Source organism: Microtus oregoni, unplaced genomic scaffold (assembly GCF_018167655.1).
Source record: "Microtus oregoni isolate MIOR12 unplaced genomic scaffold, Mior012 000021F_ref0000039, whole genome shotgun sequence".
NCBI lineage: Eukaryota > Metazoa > Chordata > Mammalia > Rodentia > Cricetidae > Microtus > Microtus oregoni.
The window spans coordinates 22174116-22198152 of NW_024543080.1; the positions used below are offsets into that span (position 1 = coordinate 22174116).

Sequence of the window (24037 nt, forward strand, 5' to 3'; positions counted from 1 at the left end):
TGACTGCCTTCAGGATATTTGGTCTAGGGTGGGTTCACTGCCTAAACAACAGAATGCTTTTCTCAAGAAGTAATGGCTTGATGTCTCAAAATATTGAAGCAAGTAACTGTTCTGGATGTCCTTTATATCATGTTAAAGCAGTATTTTGCCTTCTTTCCTCCCTGTGGTACTGGGGTATAAAACCGTGTGGAAAAGTAAACAGGCAGACTCAGAACTCAGAACCAAGAATTAAGTAAGCAGAAGGCATTGAGCTGCCCTCCTGGTCCTAGCCTATATCTCTTTGATTCTTTCTTATCCCTATTCCTCCTACCTAACTTTTCTAATCCTCACGCCCTTATGGAATGTATAGACCCTCTGTGGCTAGGATCGTGGTAGAAGTCACCCCAAAACTGTGGCTTCCAACATATGGCAGCCCAACAGCGCAGCTTATGAGATGTGGCAGCCCAATGTGGCATTGCCCACAACACACTCGTTAAAGGCAGGCAAATCTCTGAGTTCGAGGTCAGCCTGGTCTACAATGTGAGTTCCAGGACAGTCAAGTCTACACAAAGAACCCTGTCTCTAGGGCGGGGGTGGGGTGGGGGTGGGGGATGGGGACAACAACCAAAAAAAAAAAAAGGTGGAAGTAACAGGGAGGTATGACAAACATTTTCATAATACCCAAAGAGAAGGGGTCAGGATGGGGGTCACCGAGGATTGGACAGAATGACAAAAGAATCTAGAAAATTTCTTCTAAAAGGAATTTTTATGACCAGGTAGATGACTCAGCTTGCCAGTAAGCCTCATGACCTGAGTTCAATCCCCAGAACCCAGGTAACACTGCCAGATGTGGCAATTGATTTCCTACTCCAGCACTCACAGGTATGTGGGAGGTCAGTGTATCAGAAGATTGAGGGCCAACCAGCTTGGAAACGAGAGAGACTCTGCCTCAAAGTTGACCTATACACACATACCATAGCACACACATGCATCCGCATGCACGTGCACACACATACTAATAATAACAAAAAATAAAAATTGTTTTTAATCTTTTAAAGAAAGAGCAGGTTTCCCAACAACAACAACAACCTTGGGTCAATGAGGTTACTAAAACTGTTTTTTTTTTTTTTTCACATGGACTTATGCCCTGGGACTATTTCGGTTCGAGACTCACCTTTATACTCTGCCATAAGGAATCATCACCAGGAAATCAAATTCTTTCTTTCTATCCGAATCCAAACCAGGTGGGAAGGCAGCTTTAGAATGAGCCTGGGGCAGACAACAGGATATAAAGATGACAGTGTGCAGGCAGGAGGTAGAAACCTGCCAGGCGGTGTCGCTGCCTCTGCTGGACCAGGTACGCTATCTGCCATCCCAAGAGCGCTTTGGAGTGCTTTGACTTTTGTGTACCACAGACCCAGGAAAGCAGCATCGGAATATTAAAGCCGTTTGCTCTTAGAAAGTCTGTTTTAGCTTTTGGAAGTGGGGGTGAAGGAAACGATGAGGGCACACGAGTAAATCGACACACTTGTCTTTGTATTGTAGACACGCCCCATTTGGGCCAAAGTTATGCTCTTTGGGAGGCTGCTTTGTCTCTTGCTGGAAATCAGCACATCAAATCCAGATGCTGCTCACACAACCAGAGCCCCCAGCAGAGGGCTCCAAAGTCGGGCTTGGTGCTGGCAATAGGCCTGGGCTGGCAGTCGGACCTGGCAGCTGGGGAGAACAGACCCCACGTCCAGCTCCATGGGTCACCTCACAGGAACAGGCTGCGCCACATGTGAGAAGCTTGGCATTATTTATCCCCCATGAGACCCTGTGATTCACAGAACTTTTTGCAGAGCTGGAAAGATGATAAATGAAGATCCGGGACATGGAAAAACATGGTAGGATGAAGACTGCCTCTACCACTCCATGGGTGCCCACGAAGCCTTGCACACATACCCCAAAACTACCTGACAGGAACCAGCCAGAGCAGCCTTTACAAAGAGCAAAGAGGTGACTCAGAGAGTCCTTGCCCTGCATATTCTCACCTGAATTTTTATTTTATTTTTTTTAAAGATTTATTTATTCATTATGTATACAGTGTTCTGCAGGTCAGAAGAGGGCACCATGTGGTTGCTGGGAATTGAACTTAGGATCTCTGGAACAGCAGGCAGTGTTCTTAACCACTGAGCCATCTCTCCAGCCCACCTCACCTGAATTTTTAAACTTTTATTTTTTTCCTAAGTCTCCAAGGTTCCTTTTATCTGAATTCATAGTGTTTATGATATTTAACAATACTTTTATTTTTTATTTTTATTGAGCTCTACATTTTTCTCTGTTCCCCTCCCTATCTCTCCCCTCCCCTTCAACCCTCTCCCAAGGTCCCCATGCTCCCAATTTACTCAGGAGATCTTGTCTTTTTCTACTTCCCATGTAGATTAGATCTATATATGTGTCTCTTAGGGTCCTCATGGTTGTCTAGGCTCTCTGGGATTGAGATTTGTGGGCTAGTTTTCTTTGCTTTATGTTTAAAAACCACTTATGAGTGAGTACATATGATAATTGTCTTTCTGGGTCGGGTTACCTCACTCAAAATGATGTTTTCTAGCTCCATTCATTTGCCTGCAAAATTCAAGATGTCGTTGCTTTTTTCTGCTGTGTAGCACTCCGTTGAGTAAATGTACCACATTTTCCTTACCCATTCTTTGGCCAAAAGGCATTTAGGTCATTTCCAGTTTCTGGTTATGACAAACAATGCTGCTATGAACATAGTTGAGCACATTTCTTTGTGGCACGATCGAGTATTCTTTGTGTATATACCCAAAATTGGTATTACTGGGTCGTGAGGAAGGTTGTTTCCTAATTTTCTGAGAAATCGCCACACTGACATCCAAAGGGGTAAATGCTTTTTTTAAAAACATGTATTTATTGAGGGAGGGGCTTGCATGCCATGGGTGCACACAGAGAGTGGGGACAGCTTCCAGGTGCCAGTTCCTCCTTCCACTGTGTGGGTTCCAGGGATCCAACTCAGGTAGGTAGGCCTAGGGCAAGCACTTTCAGCCATCTCCCGGTCCCCATGGGCATTTTGTTGTAACCCATTTGCACGGTAGGGCCTACTATGCAGCAAACTGCAGGGCATGGCCCTGCGGGGTTCCCTTCCACCCTCTGCCGCTGAGTTCTCTGTACACACCTTTCGTCATGTGCCCGCCTGTCTCGATCTCACGAGGTTGCTTTGTGGGCACAGATTAAGAGCCAAACCACGGCGGCCCAAATCTTGTTGCCACCCCTCCTTGGGTATGACCCTGCTCATAATGCTTGTCTGTTATGTGCCCCGTTTACTTAATCACGGAGTTAGGGTACCAGTGCATATGTCTGCATGTGTGCTCTTTTATGGTTCTGCAACTATACTGTTGAGAAAGAAAGAGAAGAGGCTGGGGAGGTGGCTCAGTTGGTAGAGCGCTTGCCTAGCATGTACAAAACTCTGGGTTCAAGTGGTTATGTTAATCTATGCCTCTAACCTCAGCAGCTGGAAGAGCAGAGGCAGGAGAATCTGGAGTTCAAAGTCATCTTTGGCTACACAGTGAGTTTGACACCAGCTTTGGGTTACATGAAGTCCTGCTTTAAAAAAACGTAGATGCAGGATAGTGGTGGCGCATGCTTATAGTTTCAGCACCAGGGAGGCAGAGGCAGGCAGATCTCTGTGAGTTTGAGGCTAGCCTGGTCTACAGAGCTAGTTCCAGGGCAGCTAGGGTTGTTATACAGAGAAACCCTGTCTCACAAAAACAGAAGAAGAGGAAGAGAGGGGAGAAAGGACAAAGCAAGGGAGAAAGAAATAAAAGAAGGAAGAAAAATAAATTTCTACTAATAAGAGTGCATTATCTGTCTCTGTGTACCTTATTAAGTTCAAGATCGTCTGTGTCATTCACGAGTTCATTTGTCACTTGCTGGCCAGAGCAGACCCCAAGGAGCTCACATCAAGAGGGAGCAGGTAACATTGTTGATTCTGCCCGTGAGGACGACAGAAGGCAAGTATGTGGTGGTGTTCAGAAAGAAGGGACTGGGCTTGTTCTGCCACTTCCTGGCTGTGTACCTTGGTTTCTGTCCACTCTCACAGGACTGCAGTGGGATTCAGCTAAAAGATAACAAGGGACCAGTAGATACCGCCATGGCTTGGATATGACTTTATGGAAATCCCCAGCCCACCCTCAGGGTCTATGTGTCCCTTCCTCAGAGTGGCAGGCTGGGAGGTAGGTCCACGCCTGGACATCATTAAGGCAGTTTTCATAGTTCATAGGAGTGAGTTGTTATACAATACCAAGTCTAGCCCCCAGCTCATCTCTGGCTATGTGACTCACTGTCATGATGTCCCACCCCCACCCCCACCAAAGCCTTATAGGAGACTGAAGCAGTGGAGCTGCCCTAGCGCGCTCTCTCTCTCTCTCTCTCTCTCTCTCTCTCTCTCTCTCTCTCTCTCATTTTCTCTCTCAGGATCTCCCCATTATACAGCTCTGGCTATCCTGGAACTGGTTATGTAGACCAGGCTGGCCTCACAGAGATCCACCCACCACTGCCTTCTGAGTGCTGGGATTGAAAATGCATCATCACGCCTGGCCCTTTTCTTTACAGCTACACAAAAGAGGAGACTTCAAGTACCTGACACATAGTGTCTGAAAGGCAATGAGTGTCACATTTACTAGAAAATGGCATGCAAGGTGCATGCGGGAAGGAGGGGCTGGCAGGTATCTGCTGCAAATTGCTTAGGTTGGGGAGGAGGGCTTAGAAGGAAAGGGTTGATGTCTGAAGAACTCTAGGCACCACTGAGGTAGTCTGCAACAGGAAAAGCTGGTGGTTAGGAATGTCGGTCATGACATCACTGTGTATTTTAAATTAAACTTGACGTCAGTAGGTTTTCCCAAAAGTGACCTCAGGGTTGAGCCTTAAGTGAAAGGAGAGCAGCGAAGAAAGTCAAGGTTGCTCCAGGCTGAGCAAAGAGGAGAAAGTAGAGGATACCAACCATGCAGCCACACCCTCCAAGGGTCAGAGGGCTGAATCATAGCAGCCCAGCTACTGAATCTGGATGTTGCCTGGGAACCACACGGGGCTACAGAAACAGTTCACCCTGGAGCCTGCCATGAATAGCCTGGCACAGTCTACACTGACCACTGAGAATCAGCTTTGTAGCCGTGGCCTTGCACGACAGATGCTAAAGTCAAGTCTAACAGACTCCACTCCTTGTGTCAGGCTTCTAGGGCCAAGTCTGTGTTGTTTTATTCTAGTTCTCATTAAAGGTGACCCCTTTGTGGAACTGGCCCATGCGTCATAACTTGGAACATGCTTGCACACAGATGTACCAGAGTAGTCAACCAAGTATCATGTAAGGAACTCGTGCCACATACACCATGGGGTGATGTCTAGCTATTTAAATCGTGTAAGGAACTCATGCCACATGCATGGTATAGGGCAATATCTTAGCTATTTAAAGCAATTTCCTGGAACGTTCTGGTGGGAAGTGGAGATGTAAGCGAGGCACACACGCTCCAACACTCACCGCACCGAGATGGTGGAGGGTAAAGCCACTTAGGCCTTGTGTGAGGTGTAAGAGCGGCAGTTCATATGCATCACCAGAGCAATTAGAAAGCTCAGCCCCGAAGACCACAGAACCACAGAGGCTTATTTCTGACTTCTGGTAACAGAATATAAAATTAGCAGGCCTGTATCCCCTTTAATCTGCGAGTAAAACTGGGTCAAGAGAAAACGAAACCCTGCAGGGAGAGAGAAGCCACTGTGCTGCAAGGGGTGAGGCGCAGTCTACTGCAAGAGTCACCTAAGAGAACAGTATCTTTAAAAAAAAAATTTTTTTTTAGTTTATTTATGCGTATGCATGTGTGAGTGCTCACACCTGCCCACAGAAACCAGAGAGACAAGTCATATCCCTTGAAGTGGAGTTGTAGGCTGTTTGGAAGCTAACCCTAGACCTCTGGAAGAGCAGTGCTCTTAACCACTGAGCCATCTCCAGTCCCGGAGAGTGGAGGAGGGGAGGTGGAGGTGTAATCAGTCTTGTAATGCCAATTTCAGAGAAACAATCCCTAACCGATTACCACGTCTGCTAATAGAGTTGAGGAGACATCCACCCTGAAGACCAAGGTACACATCGCTGAGTTCCTGTCTTCTCAAAATGGTGATTTGTAAAAGTCAACTAAAGTAGGTGGAGAAGATGCTCTCGCCCTTGCGTGTGGCTCTCTTCAGGAGGTCGCAGACGTAGCAAGAGCTGTGAGGAAATGGCTTTGTCTGCTTTAGTCAGGCCGGAATCAGGAAATGTGGGCAGGAAATGCCAGGAGGAGGGCGGGAGACAGAGACGGCTCAACTGTTAAGAGCACTGGCTGCTCTTTCAGAGAACCTGGGTTAGGTTTCCAGCACCCACAGGGCAACTCACAAGCCTCTCTAACTCCAGTCCCCCGGGAATCTGATGCCCGCTTGGACTCTGTGGGCAGCAGGCACACGCGTGGTCTTGGTCGCAGGCTGTTAGTTTTGACAGAGAGGTGGGTAAGGAACAGATAAGGTCTAATTAGAGTCTAACCATTCCAATCTCTCCACAGAACACCAATTCCATCAATCTAACAGCCCCTGCAGACACAGCTTCTCTCTTGGAATTCTTATTCTCGGTACTCACACCCTTGTGCATGTGTGCGCACACACACTCATACGTGTGTACACACATTCACACACCACCACACACATACATACACACACTCTCGTATACCATCCCATGTACTAACACATAAACACTTAACACGCAGTCACATCCAGACACATACATACTCATACATGCTCAGATAGACACTTAGCACACACTCACATATAAGCAGACGTTTATAGTCACACATATGAGTACACACACATCACACACTATCGTCACCTTCCCCTCACAGGCCAGCGGTTGGGAGAGGGAAAGCTTGGCAAGGGAAAGCTGAGGAACCAAGGTGGGCTGCAACGGACTCCCTGGGGGTTGGGACCCTACCCGGCTGTCAATAGCACTGCTGAGAGGTGGAGCCTTTGTCCGGCCCACAGAGGGGGTTTAGGGAACGACAGTCACGTGTTTTTTGGTGTTTTTGTCTGGACGACCCAGTCACGTGAAAGGCATCCAGGTGGACCTATCAGGTGTCACGAAGAGACTGAGAAACGGGGGCTTCTCGAAAGTGCTGGATTCTCCCTTTCCGTGTCACCAGCTGAGAAAAGAGACTGCAAGTGGGGGCGGGCTGCTCTGGAGCTAGTGGCACGCACGAGTGTGGGGCGGAGCGAGAGCAGGAAGAAGGAGAAAGGAGGGAAGAAAAGGAAGATCGCGAAGAAAGGTGAGGGGAAGAGGAGAGGGGACCGAGGGCTCGGGTTGGGGCGGTGGGCGTGGGCAGCGGGGGCGTGGGAAGACTGCAGCCGCCGGAGGCGGTGGGGGCAGCTCTGCCTTGGAAGCACTCACCGCACAGGTGAGCCCACAGAAGTGGGGTGACGGTGGGAGAGGTGGCCTGGGGCAGTGTCTTTTTCTTCTGGCTCTCCTTCCCTGCTCCCGGCGACGGCGAGGTGGGCAGACGCTGGGCAGACCCTTCAAAGGCTCCGCCGCAGCGCGGTGTCAGATCTTCAATCCTTTCCTGCTGTGCTTCTCTCCAAGCGCCTCGGATTCGTGCTACCCCGGGCTGGGGTGCTGGCTTGGAGTTTTGCAGGCCTAGCCTTGGAACCCAGCTAGCTGATTCTGGGTCAGCCTCCCCTCCCCCAACACAGGCTGGATCAGGCTGCCATTGCCCCCCTAGTCTAGACCCGAGTGTGTGTGTGTGTGTGTGTGTGTGTGTGTGTGTGTGCGCGTGCGCGCGCGCGCGCGCTCAGATGCCAGAAGAAGACAGCTGGGTTCAGGAGGGCCCAGTTCACCAACGCTAAGGTGTGTGCTTGCTTCCTTCTTGGTTCTTGGGATGGCCCTGGGTCTGACTGTGCAAAAAAAAAAAAAAAAAAAAAGTCTCATTTGACCATAGGTTGCAAAGATTTCCTAGGATTTTATTTCCTAGAAAATCGGATTCCCAGGGCCACTCTGATGACTGCTCCCCTACTGCTCATACAGCTACCGCTGTGCCCTGGTCCTGTGTCCTCATCCTTCATCCTCATCCTTGCCACAGCTGTGCCTGACTACAGGTGACAAAGCCGAGGCTCAGACACTTTATATTCCTTGCCCCGATGCCCAGGACCAGCAAAGAAAGTCAGAATTAAAACTGGCGTCTTGCAGGGCATTGTTCCGGACACCTTTAACACAGCACTCAGGTGGCAGAACTCTGAGTTTAAGGCCAGTCTAGTCTGCCCTTAGGACACCTAGGGTGACATAGCGAGGCTCTGTCTGAAGGGGAAGGGTGCACAGTCAGGTTATTATAATCATCTTCAGCATCTAACACCACAGGGCATCGTGTTCCTCTCTGACACTGGGCACCCAAGATGAAACGTACAGAGGGGCCCTGGGCTCATATTTCTTGCCACTGAGTCACTAATGTAGGAAACACAGTTTCGTATGAGCTGTCCATTTTGTGGGAAAGCCAGTGGGGCCCCGGGGGGAAGAGGAGGAGGCTCATGGCCCACCTGGAGCTTGTCCATCCTTGCCAGCCCCAGGCTGTGTGGTCACTGGGGATGGCTCCTTCGGTGATTCCCTGGTGGCTGCATCGCCCTTTCACTCACAGCCATTTCCTTGACCTATGGTCTGTTTCTTAGCTCACCACTATTCCTTTGGGTTCAATGTTCGCTTTCTCCTGTACTCTTTGTCACTGAAAGTGTCCAGGTCCCTCGCTTTAAGATTCATCTCTGTGATGGCAGTTTTCAAATTCATCTCTCCAACCCTCCCCTAATCTGAAATCCCAGACCCAGACATATCCTAAAATATTTCGATCTTTAATGGCTAATTCCAGGGTTTGTGCGCGCGCACACAAACACACACACACCAGCACCGAAATACAATATTTCCAAACCCAAATTTCTTACCTTCACCTCTCCCAATGAGGTCTCAGTTCACGTCTTCAGTTTCATATCTAGACAGTTTAATCACTGTCTAAACTGTCCGTCTTTCTCCTGGACACACACACATACAGACACCCCGCATCCTCTTGAAAACACAAGATTATAGTGTCGTTGGGGGTATGCACACCTGACCGAAAGGGCAGATCCTTATTCCTCTCCTTCCTTAGCCCCCTGTCCTTGCTTCTTGGACTTTCTCCTAGTGAATAATTCTTGCCTTACCAGACGTCCGCTTTACCTGTGCTCTTCATACAGTTGAGCTTATCTTGGCCTTCGTAGCCTCATACTTAGCATGTCATAGACGTTCAGCAAACATTTGAATAGTTACTCACTTTCAGTGATGCTTTGCTGTGTTTTAAAGACATACTTTACAGGGAGTAAAGCATTGCACAGTATGACACTTCATTCCACTCTTAAATCAGACCTGTGGCTCTGTGTGAGTATGTGTGCATGTGTTTATGGACATGTGTGTAGGTGTGTATTGGGGAGCTGTTCGAAATAGAGATTGTAGGAACTAAAGAGATAGTAAGCAAAAGCGCATACTGCTCTTACAGAGGATCTAAGTTCAGTTCCCAGTGCTTAGGTGGCTTATAGCTACCTAAGTATGGAGTATGTAACTCCAGCTCCAGGGGGATTTGACTCCTCTGGCCTCCGTTAATACTGATATTCCCTCACATAATTAAAAATTAGAAGTCTCTCTTTTTTTTTTTTTTTAATTTTCAAGACAGGGTTTCTCTGTAGTTTTTGGTGCCTGTCCTGGAACTAGCTCTTGTAAACCAGGCTGGCCTCAAACTCACAGAGATCCTCCTGCCTCTGCCTCCTGGGCTTGTAAGATGGCTCAGTGAGTAAAGGCACTTGCCACCAAGCCAGACAATGTGAGTTTGCTTCCTGGGACCCACATGGCAGGAGAGAACAGACCCCTGCAGGCTGTTCCCTGACCTCCAAGCAGTGTGAGAAGGCCAGGAAACGAACAAGCGGCCTCCTCACGGCATCCACGTGTACATGACACAATACACTCATTGTACCCCCAAAAATAAACAATTGTAAGAAAGCTCGAGTTTACAGATGGCTGCAGGTTAAAAACCTAACAAAATGAAAATAATAAGTTTTCTAAGTTAGAATCGCTGATATGAAAGGTGCTTTGAAACCTGGTACATAAATATTCACACCTGGTACAGTGAATCTCTTCTGCTTCCCTTAGTCATCAGGCCAAGGAGTCTTCAGAGCATTCGACTGGCATTGAAGAAAGGGCAGCATCATCATGGCCTCAGTGTCCACTCATGGAAGCCAAGAGAAGAGTCCCCAATTGCCACCGTTTAGCAAGCAGGTATGTGTTAGCTTGAGATTCTGAGGAAAACTATCACACAAGACTGCCACTAGATCCTGCCCTTGATGAATCACCTGACTCTGTGTGTGTGTGTGTGTGTGTGTGTGTTCCTGAACCTGGAGACCAGGGACCAATGTTCAGCATTTTCCTTAGTCACTCTAGATCATATTTTATTTTTTTATATTTACTTATGATGTATCGTGTGTGCCGCACCCACACACATGCCATGGCAAGTGTTAAAGATCAAAGGACAGCCTGCGGAAGTCATGAGTCACCTCTCTCCTTTTACTGCGTGGGTCCAGTGGATTGAACTCAGGTCATCAAGCTTGGTAGCCGGTGCCTTTACCCTCTGAGCCATCTCACTAGCGCTAACTTCCTTTCCCAGACAGGGTCTCTCAGTGAACCTGGAGCTCACTGATCCAGCCAGACTAGCTAGCCAGGAAGTTACAGGTATACCCCTGTCTCCGTTCCTTTGATACTGAAGTTACAGGTACGTGCCAGCACATCTAGCTTTTCAAGTGGCCTTGAGGATCCAAACCCTGTCCCTTATGTTTGTGTGGCGGGTACCCTAACAACTAAGACAGCTCCTGAGCTACGAACACTTTTCCCAACCCAGTCCTTTGTCAGACGGAAGCGGGGAAGATGGAGTAAGGAGGAAAGCCGCAGTCAGGTTCTCTTGAAAAGCCTGTTAAGATTTTGTTTGCAGATCGCTTTCTTTACTCCTTCCTGTTCAGAATCCATCTTCGCTCTCTCACCACAGCCAGTGACTGGGTAGGCGTACCACCATGGCAGAGCAAGCTATGGTTTGTCCCTAGCAGGATGACACAGCCCCTTAGCTTCTCGTTTGTGTTGTGCAGGGTGATTATTTTGAACATATGCTGCCGCATGCTGCTTTTAGCATAGCGGTGTCCGTAACTGCTAATCAGCCATCAGGCTGAGAGCCCACGTGCTAGCTTGGGAAGAGTGGGGATTGTGGTTCAGAAGCATTTGGATGAAAGGGTGAGCAAGTATTTCATGGGTTACTGGGGTCCATGTTCTCTGGAGTCAACTTTTCACACTAGACGTGGTTTCTAGGAGAACATTTAAGTGGCAAAGTGCAGGACAAAGAAGCAGATAAATGACAGCAGGTCACAGGAGAGGCATTTGGACACCTTAGCTGCCCCTGTGAAATAGAGAACTGTAAAACATTCATAGCACTGCTAGTAAAGATCTCCCAAGCCCCACTTTCTGATCTCGAGTGCTGGACTCGCGGAAGAGACGGTGGTCAGATCTGAATGAATGTCTGGATTACCCTGTTCATATTGGGGATTTTCTTTATTTCTGCCCTGGCTTCAGAGAGGACAAGAAACAAATACAGATATGACTTGATTTACAATGGCATGTTGTCTCAATAAAAACCCACTGTAGGTTGAAACTGCTGTTGGTTTACACAGCTACTGGGAATCCTAGCACTGCGGTCCACTGCAGGGTGTTGCAGATGTGATCCTGTGATAGATGTGATCTTGTGATGGATGTGATCTTGTGATGGATGTGATCTTGTGATGGATGTGATCTTGTGATCTCACTGCTAACTTGAAGCTGTGTCTCCCTGCGAATGTCCACCATCATGAGAAAATACCATACTGCATATCATTAGCCTAGGATAAGTTTAAACTTCTAAATGTAGTTCCCACTGACTGTAGGCCAGTTTCAGAACGTGTGTCTTAGTCAGGGTTTCTGACCAATAGCAAGTCAGGGAGGAAAGAGTTTATTCAGCTTACACTTCCGCATCATAGTTCAGCATCAAAGGAAGTCAGGACAGGAACTCAAACAGGACAGGAACCTGGATACAGGACCTGATGCAGAGGCCATGGAGGAGTACTGCTTACTGGCTTGCTCAACATGGCTCGTTCAGCCTGTTTTCTTAGAGAATCCTGGACCACCAGCCCAGGGGTGGCCTCACCCACAATGGGCTGGGCCCTCCTACATTAATCAATCCAGGCTTATGGAGGCATTTTCTTAACTGAGGTTCCCTCCTCTCAGATGATATTAGCCTGCATCAAGTTGGAATAAAACTATTGAGCACAATATGCTAAAGTAAAATAACAATCTGAACCACTGGATTGGGGAGGTGGTAAACTCCTCAGGAAGTTGGTAAAATGCCTGAAGCACCAGCGTGAGGACTTGAGTTCAGATCCCCAACATGTACATAAAAATCCAGGGGCAGCACACCTGTAATCCCAGTGCTAGGGAGACGGAGTTAGGATCCCTGAGGCTTGCTTGCCAATCAGAATAACTGAATCAGTCAGCCCGGGTTCAATGAGAGACGCTGTCTTTTAAAACAGAACAAAATAAAACAACACACATACATGCAAAACAAAACAAAAAACACACGGAAAGAGACACTCCTTGTCAACCTCTAGTCCCCACACATCTGCATGTAAGCTTGCACACACACACACACACACACACACACACACAAATATGGACCACGAAGTCAGGGACCTCTGTATTTACCCTAGAAGTGGGGAGGACTGGCTTGCTCTGAGGAGCCAAAGGGCAGCCAGTATCAACGCTGCCTGTCCCACTGGTGTGCATTGTCATAGCTGCTGATCTCCAGGAGTCACACTGACCTCTGCATCCCTCCACTGTGTCGGAAGGAGGAGCAGAGAAATGAAAGGGGGAGGTTGCCAGCTTGCACAATTACAGAAGCATAGGCACCACAGGGTCCTTCAGCCCTGTAAGTGTGTCACTGCGTGTTTGCCAGGTATGAAAATGATGCCTGGACCATGAGAAGGACTCAAGGGACGGTGGCCAGCATCCACATTGATAGTCACAAGCAAAAAGTCTTTTTTTTTTTAAAAAAAAAAAGTGTCAAAATCAACAAATCTGTTTGTACCACAGATGCAACACTGAGCTGGAACTTAACTGGGCAAAGGATCAAGCCAGCATTGTGATTACAGGGAGCCCTGGACAGCCTAGAGCAGAGCGAGGACCTGGTTGCTTGCAGTACTCAGCCTGGGAGAGCTGTTGGCACACCCTGGTCACTGAACCACCCTGTCTCTCAAGCAGAAAGTCCACTTTGTCCAAGTCTATGCTGCAGGGCCAGCTGGAAAGCGGTGGCTAGTGGCCACTGGTCTGTGGGGACAACTAGCCAGGAACAGAACACATCCCATCCCCTTCCAGAGGAAACAGCGTGGAGGCTTTTGTGACCTCAGTTTTTTATTACCTGTAGCTTTTCTTAGTTTTACTTTGAGATGAGATCTTACTGTCTAGCCCAGGCTGGCCTTGTACTCAGGGTCCTCCGAGTTAACCCTCAGTGTCTTTCCCTACAGAGCCTGTTGTTTTGCCCAAAGTCAAAACTGCACATCCACAGAGGGGAGATTGCCAAGATTATCCGAGAGTGCCAAGAAGAAAGTTTCTGGAAGAGAGGTACTCACACCTTCTGGGTCTTAATGAATAGTTTAATAATCAACCATTTAACCATAAGTTCAATTTAATAGATTTACTAAATAAAATAAGTTAGCAATTGATTTAATAATTAATGTTGCAACAGTAGAGTACTTCCATGTCCTATTAGAACAGAATCACGGTGCCCGATTAATTTTGAACAGGAATTTTGCATAAGTCCCTAAAGAACTTGGGTATTTATGGAGGTTTAAAGTTTGAGTCCGTGCCATCTTCTTCAGGCAGAGATAATAAGCAATTATCAAGCCCTTTACCTCACTCAGTAAAAGCATACGTGTCTCTTCCTTTCCTGAAAGCAAGAACACAGGTCCAAAGTTTTATATAACATGCCTTACTTCCACAAAGCAGACCTTGGTAAATTGCACCAGCGTCTCAGCTCAGAGGTGGTGTCAGGTTCACCTGGACTTCGTCCACAGCCTCTCCCACAGGCTCTACCTGGGAAGTGTTTGTTGACTGGGCTGGAGCTCACAGCATCCACTGATATGTCTCTACAATACTGTTTTCTGCTGAGTTGCTTCTTCATCCCAGGATTGCCTTACATAAGACAAGGCAGTGAATTCATTCTGTATTAAAAGTCCCTTTTGGTTTAATAAATTCATAATTTGACAGTTGAGAGTGGCATAATGGAACCTATCATCCAGCCCAGCACTGGGTACATTACCGACAGAGGCATAATCAAGACTACAGTACTCTTGATCTCATAAACCATTCATAGCCTGTATTGGCCAATTATAATTTGATATTCATCATGCATCACTGTGATTATTGATTGCTTTTCTAGAATCTCATGCCTTTTCTGAGAACCTCTGAGCCGGTAGTTTAACTGGCCTGGTTGATTCACGGGTCAGTGTGGCCCATTAGACGTGATGGGAAACCGATTGCTATCCGGTTTGCCTCGGTTGCTAGGAAGGCTCTTTGCTTTTGGAAGAGGCCGTCTGACACATTGTGGGAGAACTAGGAACCCTTTAAACCAGACTCAGTGAACTACACTAAAAAACCTTAACTACACACTGCGTGTGCTTAGCAGGGATGGAGCCTGTTTCTAACCTTCAATGTGCCTCTTCAGACAGACAGCCAACAGTGGAGCAAAAGGTTAAGAAAGACAAACATCAAAACAGAAACAACAGGAAACTGCCCTAGATCGAAACAGATTGGACATTCAACGCAACGCATAATCCTTGATCTTGCACGCTGGAAAAACACCTGCAGCTATGAGGGACATTCTTGGATGAGTCGGAGAGATTAGAATATAGATTGTGTATTAGTTAGTATCATTCCTCTTGAGTCTGAATATTCAGATTTTTCCTGACTATGCTAGTGGTATGGTGGTTGTGCAGGAGACATTAACTTGATTTTAGAAGTTACCTGTTAAAATATTCAGTTATAAAGAGTGATGGTGTTTGCAAATCCCAGATGGCTCAGAAAAAAATACGTAATAGCAGATACAAAGCAAAATATAGGGATGCATCCAGAGATAAATCTGTAATTAATGTGTCTATTAAGGCTCTATGGAAGTTCATGCTATTGCTTTTCAAACTTTATGTAGGATTGAAAATAGAAAAATATAGCTGTGTGGTGGTAGTGCACACCTTTAATGCCAGCACTCTGGAGGTGGAGGCGGGGAGATCTCAGAGTCTGAGGCCAGCCTGGGCTACAAAAATGAGTTCTAGAACATCCAGGGCTACACAGAGAAACCCTGTCTTGAAAAACCAAAAAAAAAAAAAAAAAAGAAAACAAAATTGCAGCTAAGTGAACACACACTATATCCGTGTCGGATATAGCCATTGGAGTCAAATGCATATTGAGTGTTCAGTAATCATGGATATCAGAGCTGGAGTTGAGTGTGGGGTGTCAGTTTAGGTGATTGCTGTGCATCAGGCTGAGCTATTGGGATAAATCCCAAGAAACTTATCCTTGTAGTTTTAAAGAAATATTTGTTGACTATAATATGCAAAGTGAATAAAGTTGAGTGTGGGGGCTCACGTCTTTAGTCCCAGTACGTGGGAGACAGAGGCAGGAAGATCTCTGTGAGTTCAAGCCAACCTGGCTTACAGAGTGAGATCCAGGGCAACCAGGGCTACATGGTTGGCTTAGGCGGGTGGGGAGAGTATAAAACTCACTGCCAATTCAGGTAAGAAAAAAAAAAATTTAGAATTAGTTTTCCCTGATTTCTAGGCAAGGGGCTTGAGTTGTTAGTCTTGGTAGATTGTATGTGGTGAAGATGTACATGCATGTACATGTGGTTTACATGTGGAGTCAGAGGACAGCTTACAGGAGTTGATTCACACACACCCCTCCCACCATGTGGGTCCTGGGGATCGTGCTCAGGTCGTCATGCTTTAGAAATGTGTTTGTACTCACTGGGCAATCCCGCCTGCCCCAAGGGACCGTGTGTTGAGATACTAATATTGAGGGGTGTTTGTTTGTTTGTTTTACAGCTCTGCCTTTTTCTCTTATAAGCATGCTTGTCACCCAGGGACTTGTCCACCAAGGTAAGCGTCAGTATTTACTAATGCTTTAACTTCAGAGAGCCCCATTTTTGGTGGCCTTCCCTGCAACCCTTGGACATTTATTTATCCTATTCTTGAAGATTTTTGCTTCGTGCATGCTTTTGCTTGCTTTTAGCTAATGTGGTGAGTCTTTTCCTGTCACACCAGCCAGCTCCTAAATAACAACATGGAGACTTATTAATTATGGGAGCTTGACCTATAGCTTAGGCTCGTCCGACTATTCTTATAACTTAAACCAAACTATTTATATTAATCTACATTCTACCACATGGCTTTTACCTCTGTCCCATTCTGTGTGTCTGACTCGATCTGCATCTGGCTGGCTTCTCTGCCTCTATTCTTCCCAGAGTCCTCTCTGTGCCTCGAAGTCCCACCTATACCTCTTGCCTAGCTATTGGTCATTTAGCTCTTTAGTAAACCAATCAGAAGGCACCTTGGCAAAGACATATCTTCACAGGGCACAAAAAGATTATTCTACAACAAGCTAAAGCTTCTATCTCTACAAAAGACTGAATGTATCTGATTACTTGATAATGGGGAAATTTGAGTTTCAGGTGCCATTAAGGTTGTTAGCCCACTTTGAAACAGATTATCGTTGACTTTTTTTCATCTAAAGAGAGACCATAAATGGAGAAGGGGACTGGAAGGCATAGCTAGAGAGATAGCAGGTTTGGACTCAGCATGACTGGCTTTGAAGACCCTGGAAAGGGCCATGAATGTAGTGGCGACTGTTCCAGTTGCCGTGACAAAAGCAGCATAGGGAAGGAGGGGCTTATTTTGACTCATTATTTCAGGAAGGATGTAGTCTACCACGGTGGGGAAAGAATGATGGCAGGGCCTGTGAAGCACCTGGTCACATCGTGACTATAATCGGGAAACAGGAAGCGGGAAGTCTGCTCAGGCTCTGAAACCTCAACACCCAGCTCCAGAGACCGTCTCCTTCAATGGGGCTCCACTTCTAGTGTTTCTATAATCCAAACAGCAACCTCAACTGGGGACCCCAAGTTCAAACACATGAGCCTGTGGGGCCATTTCACACTCAAACCACAGCACTGAGCTATGAAGTATGTAGGGGCTAGTGTTTTTAGAAAGGAAGGCAGCTGGTTAAGGATGCAGTTTCCACCTTGGCTTGTCCCTATTCTGACTTTGGACCTCTGACCTCAAGACCTGTAAAATAATAAATTCACATTATCTTAAGCCCACTGAGTTGGTGGCCCTCTCTTATGGCAGACACAGGAACTCCAATAGCACCCGTGCCTTAGAGAAGTCCCTGTGTCTCCCAGGGGACCTGGCCCTCTGGAAGTCCACCTTATCAAATGCTACTAATTGCCATGATTCTAAAAATGCTTGAAAAAAATTAAAAACTTTAGTAAAGATAGATGTCATTGAAAAAAGTAAAAACAAAAATCAATATCTTCAAACATGAAGGGGAAATATCCTGTTTTCCTTTTTTTCTTGAAGATCAGTAGGTCACATGTCTTGGAAAATTCCCCTTTGGATGTTGTTATTCTTATCCATAAATGTCTTGTATTAAATATGTTTTCATTTTTATAACTTGAAGGTGATCTTTTTGTAGAAACAAATTCACCAATTACCACCAAGATTTTTGTTAAATTAGTTTTGATGCAGAAATAGGGCCAAAATCTGTGGAATGAGGTCTTATAATATCCACATACCCCAAATCTACCCAACCTCTTGCATCTGTACTATTCAGGGTTGAATGCTAGTTTCCTACAGCTGCTAAAATTAGTCGCTGTGAGCACAATAGCTGAAGGCAGCACACATTTATTATCCAGAGGCCAAGGTCGGAATGGGTCTCACTTGGGGCTGGAGACATGGTTCAGTGGTTCAGAGCTGCTCATCCAGAGGTCCTGAGTTCAGTTCCCGGTAACCACATGGTGGCTCACAACTATCTATCACAGGATCTGATGCCCTTCTCTGTATGTAGATGGAGCACTGATACACACATATAAATATTTTTTTAAAAGAAGAATGGGTCTCACTAGGTTAAAATCAAGATGGGGGTACAGCTGTGTTTCTCTTGGATGTTCATCGCTTTTCCCCTTTTCAACTTCGAGAGGCTACGTACACTCCTTGGCTGGTGGCCTCTTCCCCTGTCTCCAAAGCCAGCTAGGTTGGCTTTTCCACTTCTGATCTCTTCAGTGCCAACCAGAGATCATTGTGATTATGTTTATTCCACCTGCCCCACTCAGGACTGTCTCCCTATTTCACAGTTGTCTGACAAGGTGACTTATTTCTATTTTATACTTTAATTCCTTTCTGCAGTATAACACCCAGAGTTGCCAAAGATTATGGTATGGACATATTTAGAAGCCTGCCAATCTGCCTAGTGTTTTTATTTGAAAATCATGATGGGTTAGACCTGGTGACACCAGCACTCGGGAGCAGAAGTATATAGATCTATGAGTTCAAGGCCAGCCTGATCTATATAGCAAGTTCCAGGACAGCCAGGGCTACATAGAGACACTTTTCTTTAATTAATTAATTAATAATAAATAAGGCTTAAATACTATGAACCTCTTAGTTGGACTTTCTTTGTTGAGTTACTCTTAAAAGTAGAACATGGTAACTGGTCTAGTTGAATCAATTTCAATTGGCTTTTGATTGTGGCTTTCACATTTTGCACATGTTAAAGCCAATATCTACCATTTGCCTGAGATGGCTTCTGGGGGTTAACTTCAACCTCAGGTTGAATTATAGCTCTTCTGAAACCACTTCTTCAGATTAATAACGTGAGCATCTTAGAAATGTTATATCTCTAGCTTGGATATTTTCTTTACAAATTTAACTAAGTTATTAAATGAAATAACACATTTCTGTCTTACTCTTCAGGTTATTTAGCTGCTAATCCAAGATTTGGATCGTTACCTAAAGTTGCATGTAAGTCATAAAAACAGTTTGGACTGGGGAGGTAGCTGGGTGGTTTGAAGCATGGGGCCCCTGAATTCATGTCCCAGCGTTGAAACAAATGAAAACGCGCATAGATTTTGACAAGGTTTATAAGACCTGAGGATATGAACGTGTTGCTGGGACCGACTCTTACAAAGCACTCTCTGTTTTCCTCCACTGGCCTGCACCTTCCTGCTCACCCCAGCACTTTCTGATCTGCAGAGTAACAGCAGGCACTTACGCTACTGTCATTTATAAAATTTGAACAAAGGCTAGCAAGACATATACAGTGTTCTCTCAGTATCCATGAGAGATAGGCCCCGGGACCCACAGGTACCCATACCTGCAGGGGCCTGCACCCTCTTATAAGTGATGGCTCTTTACATCTGATGGTGCACATCCTTCTGTTTACTCTCCAGACAGTCTCCAGGTACCTAGAACACGTGACACAATACAAACTCTGTGTGCGTGGTTGTTGTGTGACATGCTTGGGAAATGCATCAAAGGCCTGTACGTGTTTGGAGTAAATGCAGATTTTTTTCTCGAATGTTTCTTTCGTTCTGTTGGTGGTGGAACCAAAGGCAATAAGATTGTCAACACTGTCAGCAGCAAAGCCTTTGAATGCAGGTTCATTGGGGGGGGGGGTTATGTTGTGTTATCTTGGTTTGACCAAGGAGTAGGTTTGACAACTGGGTCATGCCCTGAGTGCCAGTGTGTGCTCTGTCTTGGTCCTCCTCGTGTCCGCTCAAGCAAAAATCAGAAAGTCTCCGGTGTCAGACCTGCCCTCCACGGAAGCTTGTTATTGTGTGAAAATGAGCGGTGTTAGGAAGGTGTAGGCAGTGGCTCATGGGCACGATTTGAGCTTTTCAGTTACCTGTCTGTGTTCCCTAACCTGCTTTCACAGTGGCTGGGATCCTGGGCTTCGGCCTTGGGAAGGCTTCCTACATAAGAGTGTGCCAGAGTAAATTCCATTCCTTCGAGGATCAGCTCCGTGGTGCTGGCTTTGGTCCCGAGCATAACAGGTTTGTAGTCTGATGGAGGGGTTGTAATAAAAATAGTGAATGAAGCAGCCAGGAGTGGGGGCAATGCCTTTAATTTCAGCACTTGGGTGGCAGAGGCAGGAGGATCTCTGTGAGTTCAAGGCCAAGCAACCTGTCTGCACAGTGAGTTCCAGGACAGCCAGAGCTATATAGTGAGACCCTATCTTAAAAACAACAACAGCAAAAATAAACAACAACAACAAAAACAAACTAACAAGTGAAATGAAATATTACTCTAGGTAATATTAGGCAGGTAAACAATTTTATCTAAGAAAAAACTCTTTAAACCTCAAGCCTTGATTTATTACTATCCAACTTCAATTATTTTTTAACTCAATCACCGATTTCATTTAATTCAGTGTGTATTTAATGAGCAACTGCTACAGTCTAGGCCTTGTACAATCCTCTGAGGAATTCCTCTGTGAGCAGATATGTCTTCTGTCATTGCACAATTGCTCACCAATTGCACCTTCTTCCTTACTGCAGAGCTTCTCAAAGCCTTTAATATCACACACATGTGCACACACGCACACACACACACACACAGTGTCCTGATAGCTGTACTTATTCTCCACAGGGACAGTAAGCAGTAGACTAGAGTTTACAGAGAGGCCTGTGCTCCTAGGTAGGGTTCTTGGGCTGAAAGTTGTACCACACTTTCTCAAACCTTCAGGTTTCTCATCTGTCCAAAGTGATGACTAGAATAACTTCCCCGGGATGTCAGGAGGAAGGAAATTGTTTCTATTATCATGTCACAGAACTAGTTGGGGACACATTCCGCTGAAGACCCCTCACTTGTCACAGTTTCTTTTCTTGTTTTCTTTGAGGGAGTACCTCATTTAGCCCAGGCTAACCTCAACCTCACCACACAGTCCAAGGGTGACCTTGAACTTTGTATCCTCCTCCCCTCCTGAGTGTCAGGGTGTTGCAGGTGCATGCCTGTTGTGTGTGCCTGTAGATCACCAGCACTGTACTAACCTGCTGTGTGTAGTGAGGGGATTGAACATGGGGCCCTGTATGTGCTAGGAAGCGCTCTTCTGAGCCTGCCCCAGTGTGTTCTTCTTGAGGGGCAGCAGCAGAGCAATATTGGACCAGATGTCAAGGTCAAGTTGCCTCCTGGCAGTGTGACTTTAGAATGCTAAGGTCTGGTAGAAGTGGATGGACTTTAGCCTAGGAGTTACATGCTATGCAGAGTCTCTCTGAGAAGACATTGGTGGCCATAGGAAGAAGAGACTTCAGTCTCCTGTTAAGTTTCCAAGCCCTGAGCCTTCCCTTTCTGGTTTGCAAGGCCAGCAGAAAGGCATTAACGCTGTGTTTACAGACAACTCCCATGTCACTGCATCCCTGCAAAGCTGTGTTTTGGGGTCAGCTTCCAGAGCCATTGGCCCGGGATTCTGAGGTGTACAGGGAAAACAGAAAGGCTGTCAGCAAGGGGGCACTGTGTTGACTCTTCCATTTGGGGACAGTTTTCTTGTTGTTAGCCCAACACTGGGTTCCGGAACAACGATGGACTCTGCATTTTCCAGACAGTCTCTAGACATTGTTCTATACTTCATGTACACGGAAGGAGGCGGTTGAGGGTAAAGGGTCTCTGGGGACACTTTCAGATTGGCATTCTGTAGCTCTTTTGCCTGCCTACTTCTGGCGCCAAAAGCTACGCTGTGGGCTGGCATTGGTACCTGGGAACCAGTGGCTAAGTTCTGTGTCAAAGGCCACTGCCCTCTCATCCCAGAGGCAAGAATCTGATGTTCTGGTGAAGTAAAAGGATGGGAGGCCCCTGACAATGTTGCAGTCCAAGAGATGGGGATGTGTGTGTCTTGTTATTCTTTTAGACAAGACTCTCACTCTACGGCCCAGACTGGTCTCCTTTGAGCTTAGCTCCCAAGCTCTGGGACTACACGAGTCTGCCCCTGCACCTGGAACATTTTATGATTTGTTTTTTTGTTGTGGTAGAAATCACCCCAGTGACTCAAGGTCAGAGAGTCGTGATGTTTACCCAGCTTATGTGCGACTCTGGGCATAAACGCAACCGTCTGTTTCAACGTAAACATCGTTATTGAATGAGCTTCAGCCAATTGGAACCCAAGAAACAACTCATACGCCATTTAAAAAGAGTGAGCTAGCGAGCTGTAGAATCAAAAATGTCTGTACACCTTGCTTACTTTGGTAAGATGTGTGTTTGGAGAGCTACGGGATGGCTCAGTCAGTAAAGTTTCTCTCTGTGCCAGCATGAAGGCATAAGTTTGGATCCTAGCACCCCATGAAAGTTGAGCACCCAGCCCAGCCTAATCAGTGAGCTCCAGGTCTAGTAAGAGACCCTACCTCAAAAACTATGACAGCCGGTGTTGGCCTCTGGCCTCCACATGCTCCCACACAGCAGGAACACCCTCGTGCACATGTGCACGGGCCCATACATACACATACATATGGCACAGACACACAGAAAGAGCTCCCATGGTCAAAGGATGAGTCACCAACTGCTTCTGCTTCTCTTCTAGGCACTGCCTGCTTACCTGTGAGGAGTGCAAAACCAGGCGTGGATTAAATGAGAAGGGGTCCCAGCCATCACATTCCTAAACCCCGGCTGTGCTTTTCAATGATTTCTAAACCTCTGAATCTGTACACGTTTAAACTTTCAAGTGTACTCTAAGATAATCTACTAATATGGAAACAGAAACCTTGTCCTTCTCGCGTTCCTTTGAAATGCTTGTGGTGGAAGGCTCTCAGTTGACTTGAGCATGGTGTATTCTTCTGTTCTTCGAGAACATGTTGGGAGCCACCACACACTACCCAGGAAATAAAGTTACACCCCTCCATAGCTTAGAGCTTCCTGAGAGAATTTTGAGTAGCTTCTGGGTAGACTTTCCTGCAATTCTTTTACTCTGCTTTTCTTCTTCTTCTTCTTCTTCTTCTTCTTCTTCTTCTTCTTCTTCTTCTTCTTCTTCTTCTATTTAAGTTCTGTGGTAGGGAACAGGAATGAATGACGTGGAAGTTAGTCAGGAAGCCACAACCCAAAGAAAACCTATGTATATGGATCTAGAAATCCAGGAGAGATTGTGTTTTAGTACTAGAAGTCCATCCTAAAGTCTAGGGGCTGAGATCTGTAACTCGGTGGGAAACATTTCCCGTGAAAGGGTGACCATACTAACCAGCTTGTATGATCAGGAGCTGTGAAAGTGGCTGTCACCTGTGGGTGACCTGCTTGGCTCGTGGATGCATTCCCATAGTCAACACTCAGTAGAGGGTTCAGAGAAGAAAGACGACTTCCTAACCTGCTCTCCCAGGGAGCAGCTTACTGGAAGGAGAACCAGAGGAAGGACTGAATTAATTCCAAAAATGAGAAACCCTTGGGACTTGCGGGAGCTCAGAGGCAGCCAACACAATGGCATGAGTTGTGTTTCTTCTCCAGACAACTTGTTACATGGGAAGTGTGGTTCTTCCTTTTTGGAACCTCTTGCTTTATGGCACGTTGGCTGAGCCCCATGGAAAAGCTCCCTTTGCATCTTCGCTTTCCTTGCTTCTCAGGAAAATGTTCTGTCCACAAGTCACCATTTAAATACAGGGTATGCGTGTGGGGTGGGGGCTGCTTAGACTCGATGTATCTACAAGCCTGGAGTTAAAAAGAAAATTTCATCAGAGGTTACTATTTGATGTGAAATCGTTTCACTTTAATCATTAAAGCATGTGGAGGCTTATTTTTGTGTGAACATTAAATGAATGAAACGGAGGGGTGTGACAGAGTTGATTTTTATATGACGTATCCTGTTTGACAGTTAATAAAATTCTATTTCTGAAAATTAAAA

The 24037-nt window shown here is 46.2% G+C and overlaps 1 protein-coding gene and 1 long non-coding RNA gene across 3 annotated transcripts in view; one reads left to right on the top strand and one right to left on the bottom strand.

Moving 5' to 3' along the window:
- LOC121460949 overlaps nt 1–7785 on the bottom strand; it is a 40979-nt gene extending 33194 nt beyond the window's left edge. Inside the window, exon 1 of the long non-coding RNA XR_005976122.1 lies at nt 7436–7785. This is a non-coding gene — a long non-coding RNA (uncharacterized LOC121460949). The remainder of the gene's footprint in view (nt 1–7435) is intronic.
- Ociad2 (OCIA domain containing 2) lies at nt 7137–24037 on the top strand. Of its 2 annotated transcripts, none has more exons than XM_041671646.1 (7): nt 7137–7313; nt 10202–10327; nt 13642–13738; nt 16213–16266; nt 19138–19185; nt 20099–20216; nt 22733–24037. In XM_041671646.1, exons 2-7 carry the CDS (start codon nt 10262–10264, stop codon nt 22809–22811), a joined length of 462 nt encoding a protein of 153 aa, XP_041527580.1. In that variant the 5' UTR covers nt 7137–7313; nt 10202–10261; the 3' UTR covers nt 22812–24037. The 2 variants fall into 2 exon arrangements, with proteins under 2 accessions (XP_041527580.1, XP_041527581.1); XM_041671647.1 differs by lacking the exon at nt 7137–7313 and adding an exon at nt 7319–7442.

Excerpts from the sequence above, each read along its gene's own strand:
- Ociad2 (XM_041671646.1), top strand. The coding sequence starts at position 10,262 with ATGGCCTCAGTGTCCACTCATGGAAGCCAAGAGAAGAGTCCCCAATTG. Across the intron at positions 13,739-16,212 it reads AGAAAGTTTCTGGAAGAGAG|CTCTGCCTTTTTCTCTTATA; the intron begins GTACTCACACCT and ends TTTGTTTTACAG. Across the intron at positions 19,186-20,098 it reads ATCGTTACCTAAAGTTGCAT|TGGCTGGGATCCTGGGCTTC; the intron begins GTAAGTCATAAA and ends CTGCTTTCACAG.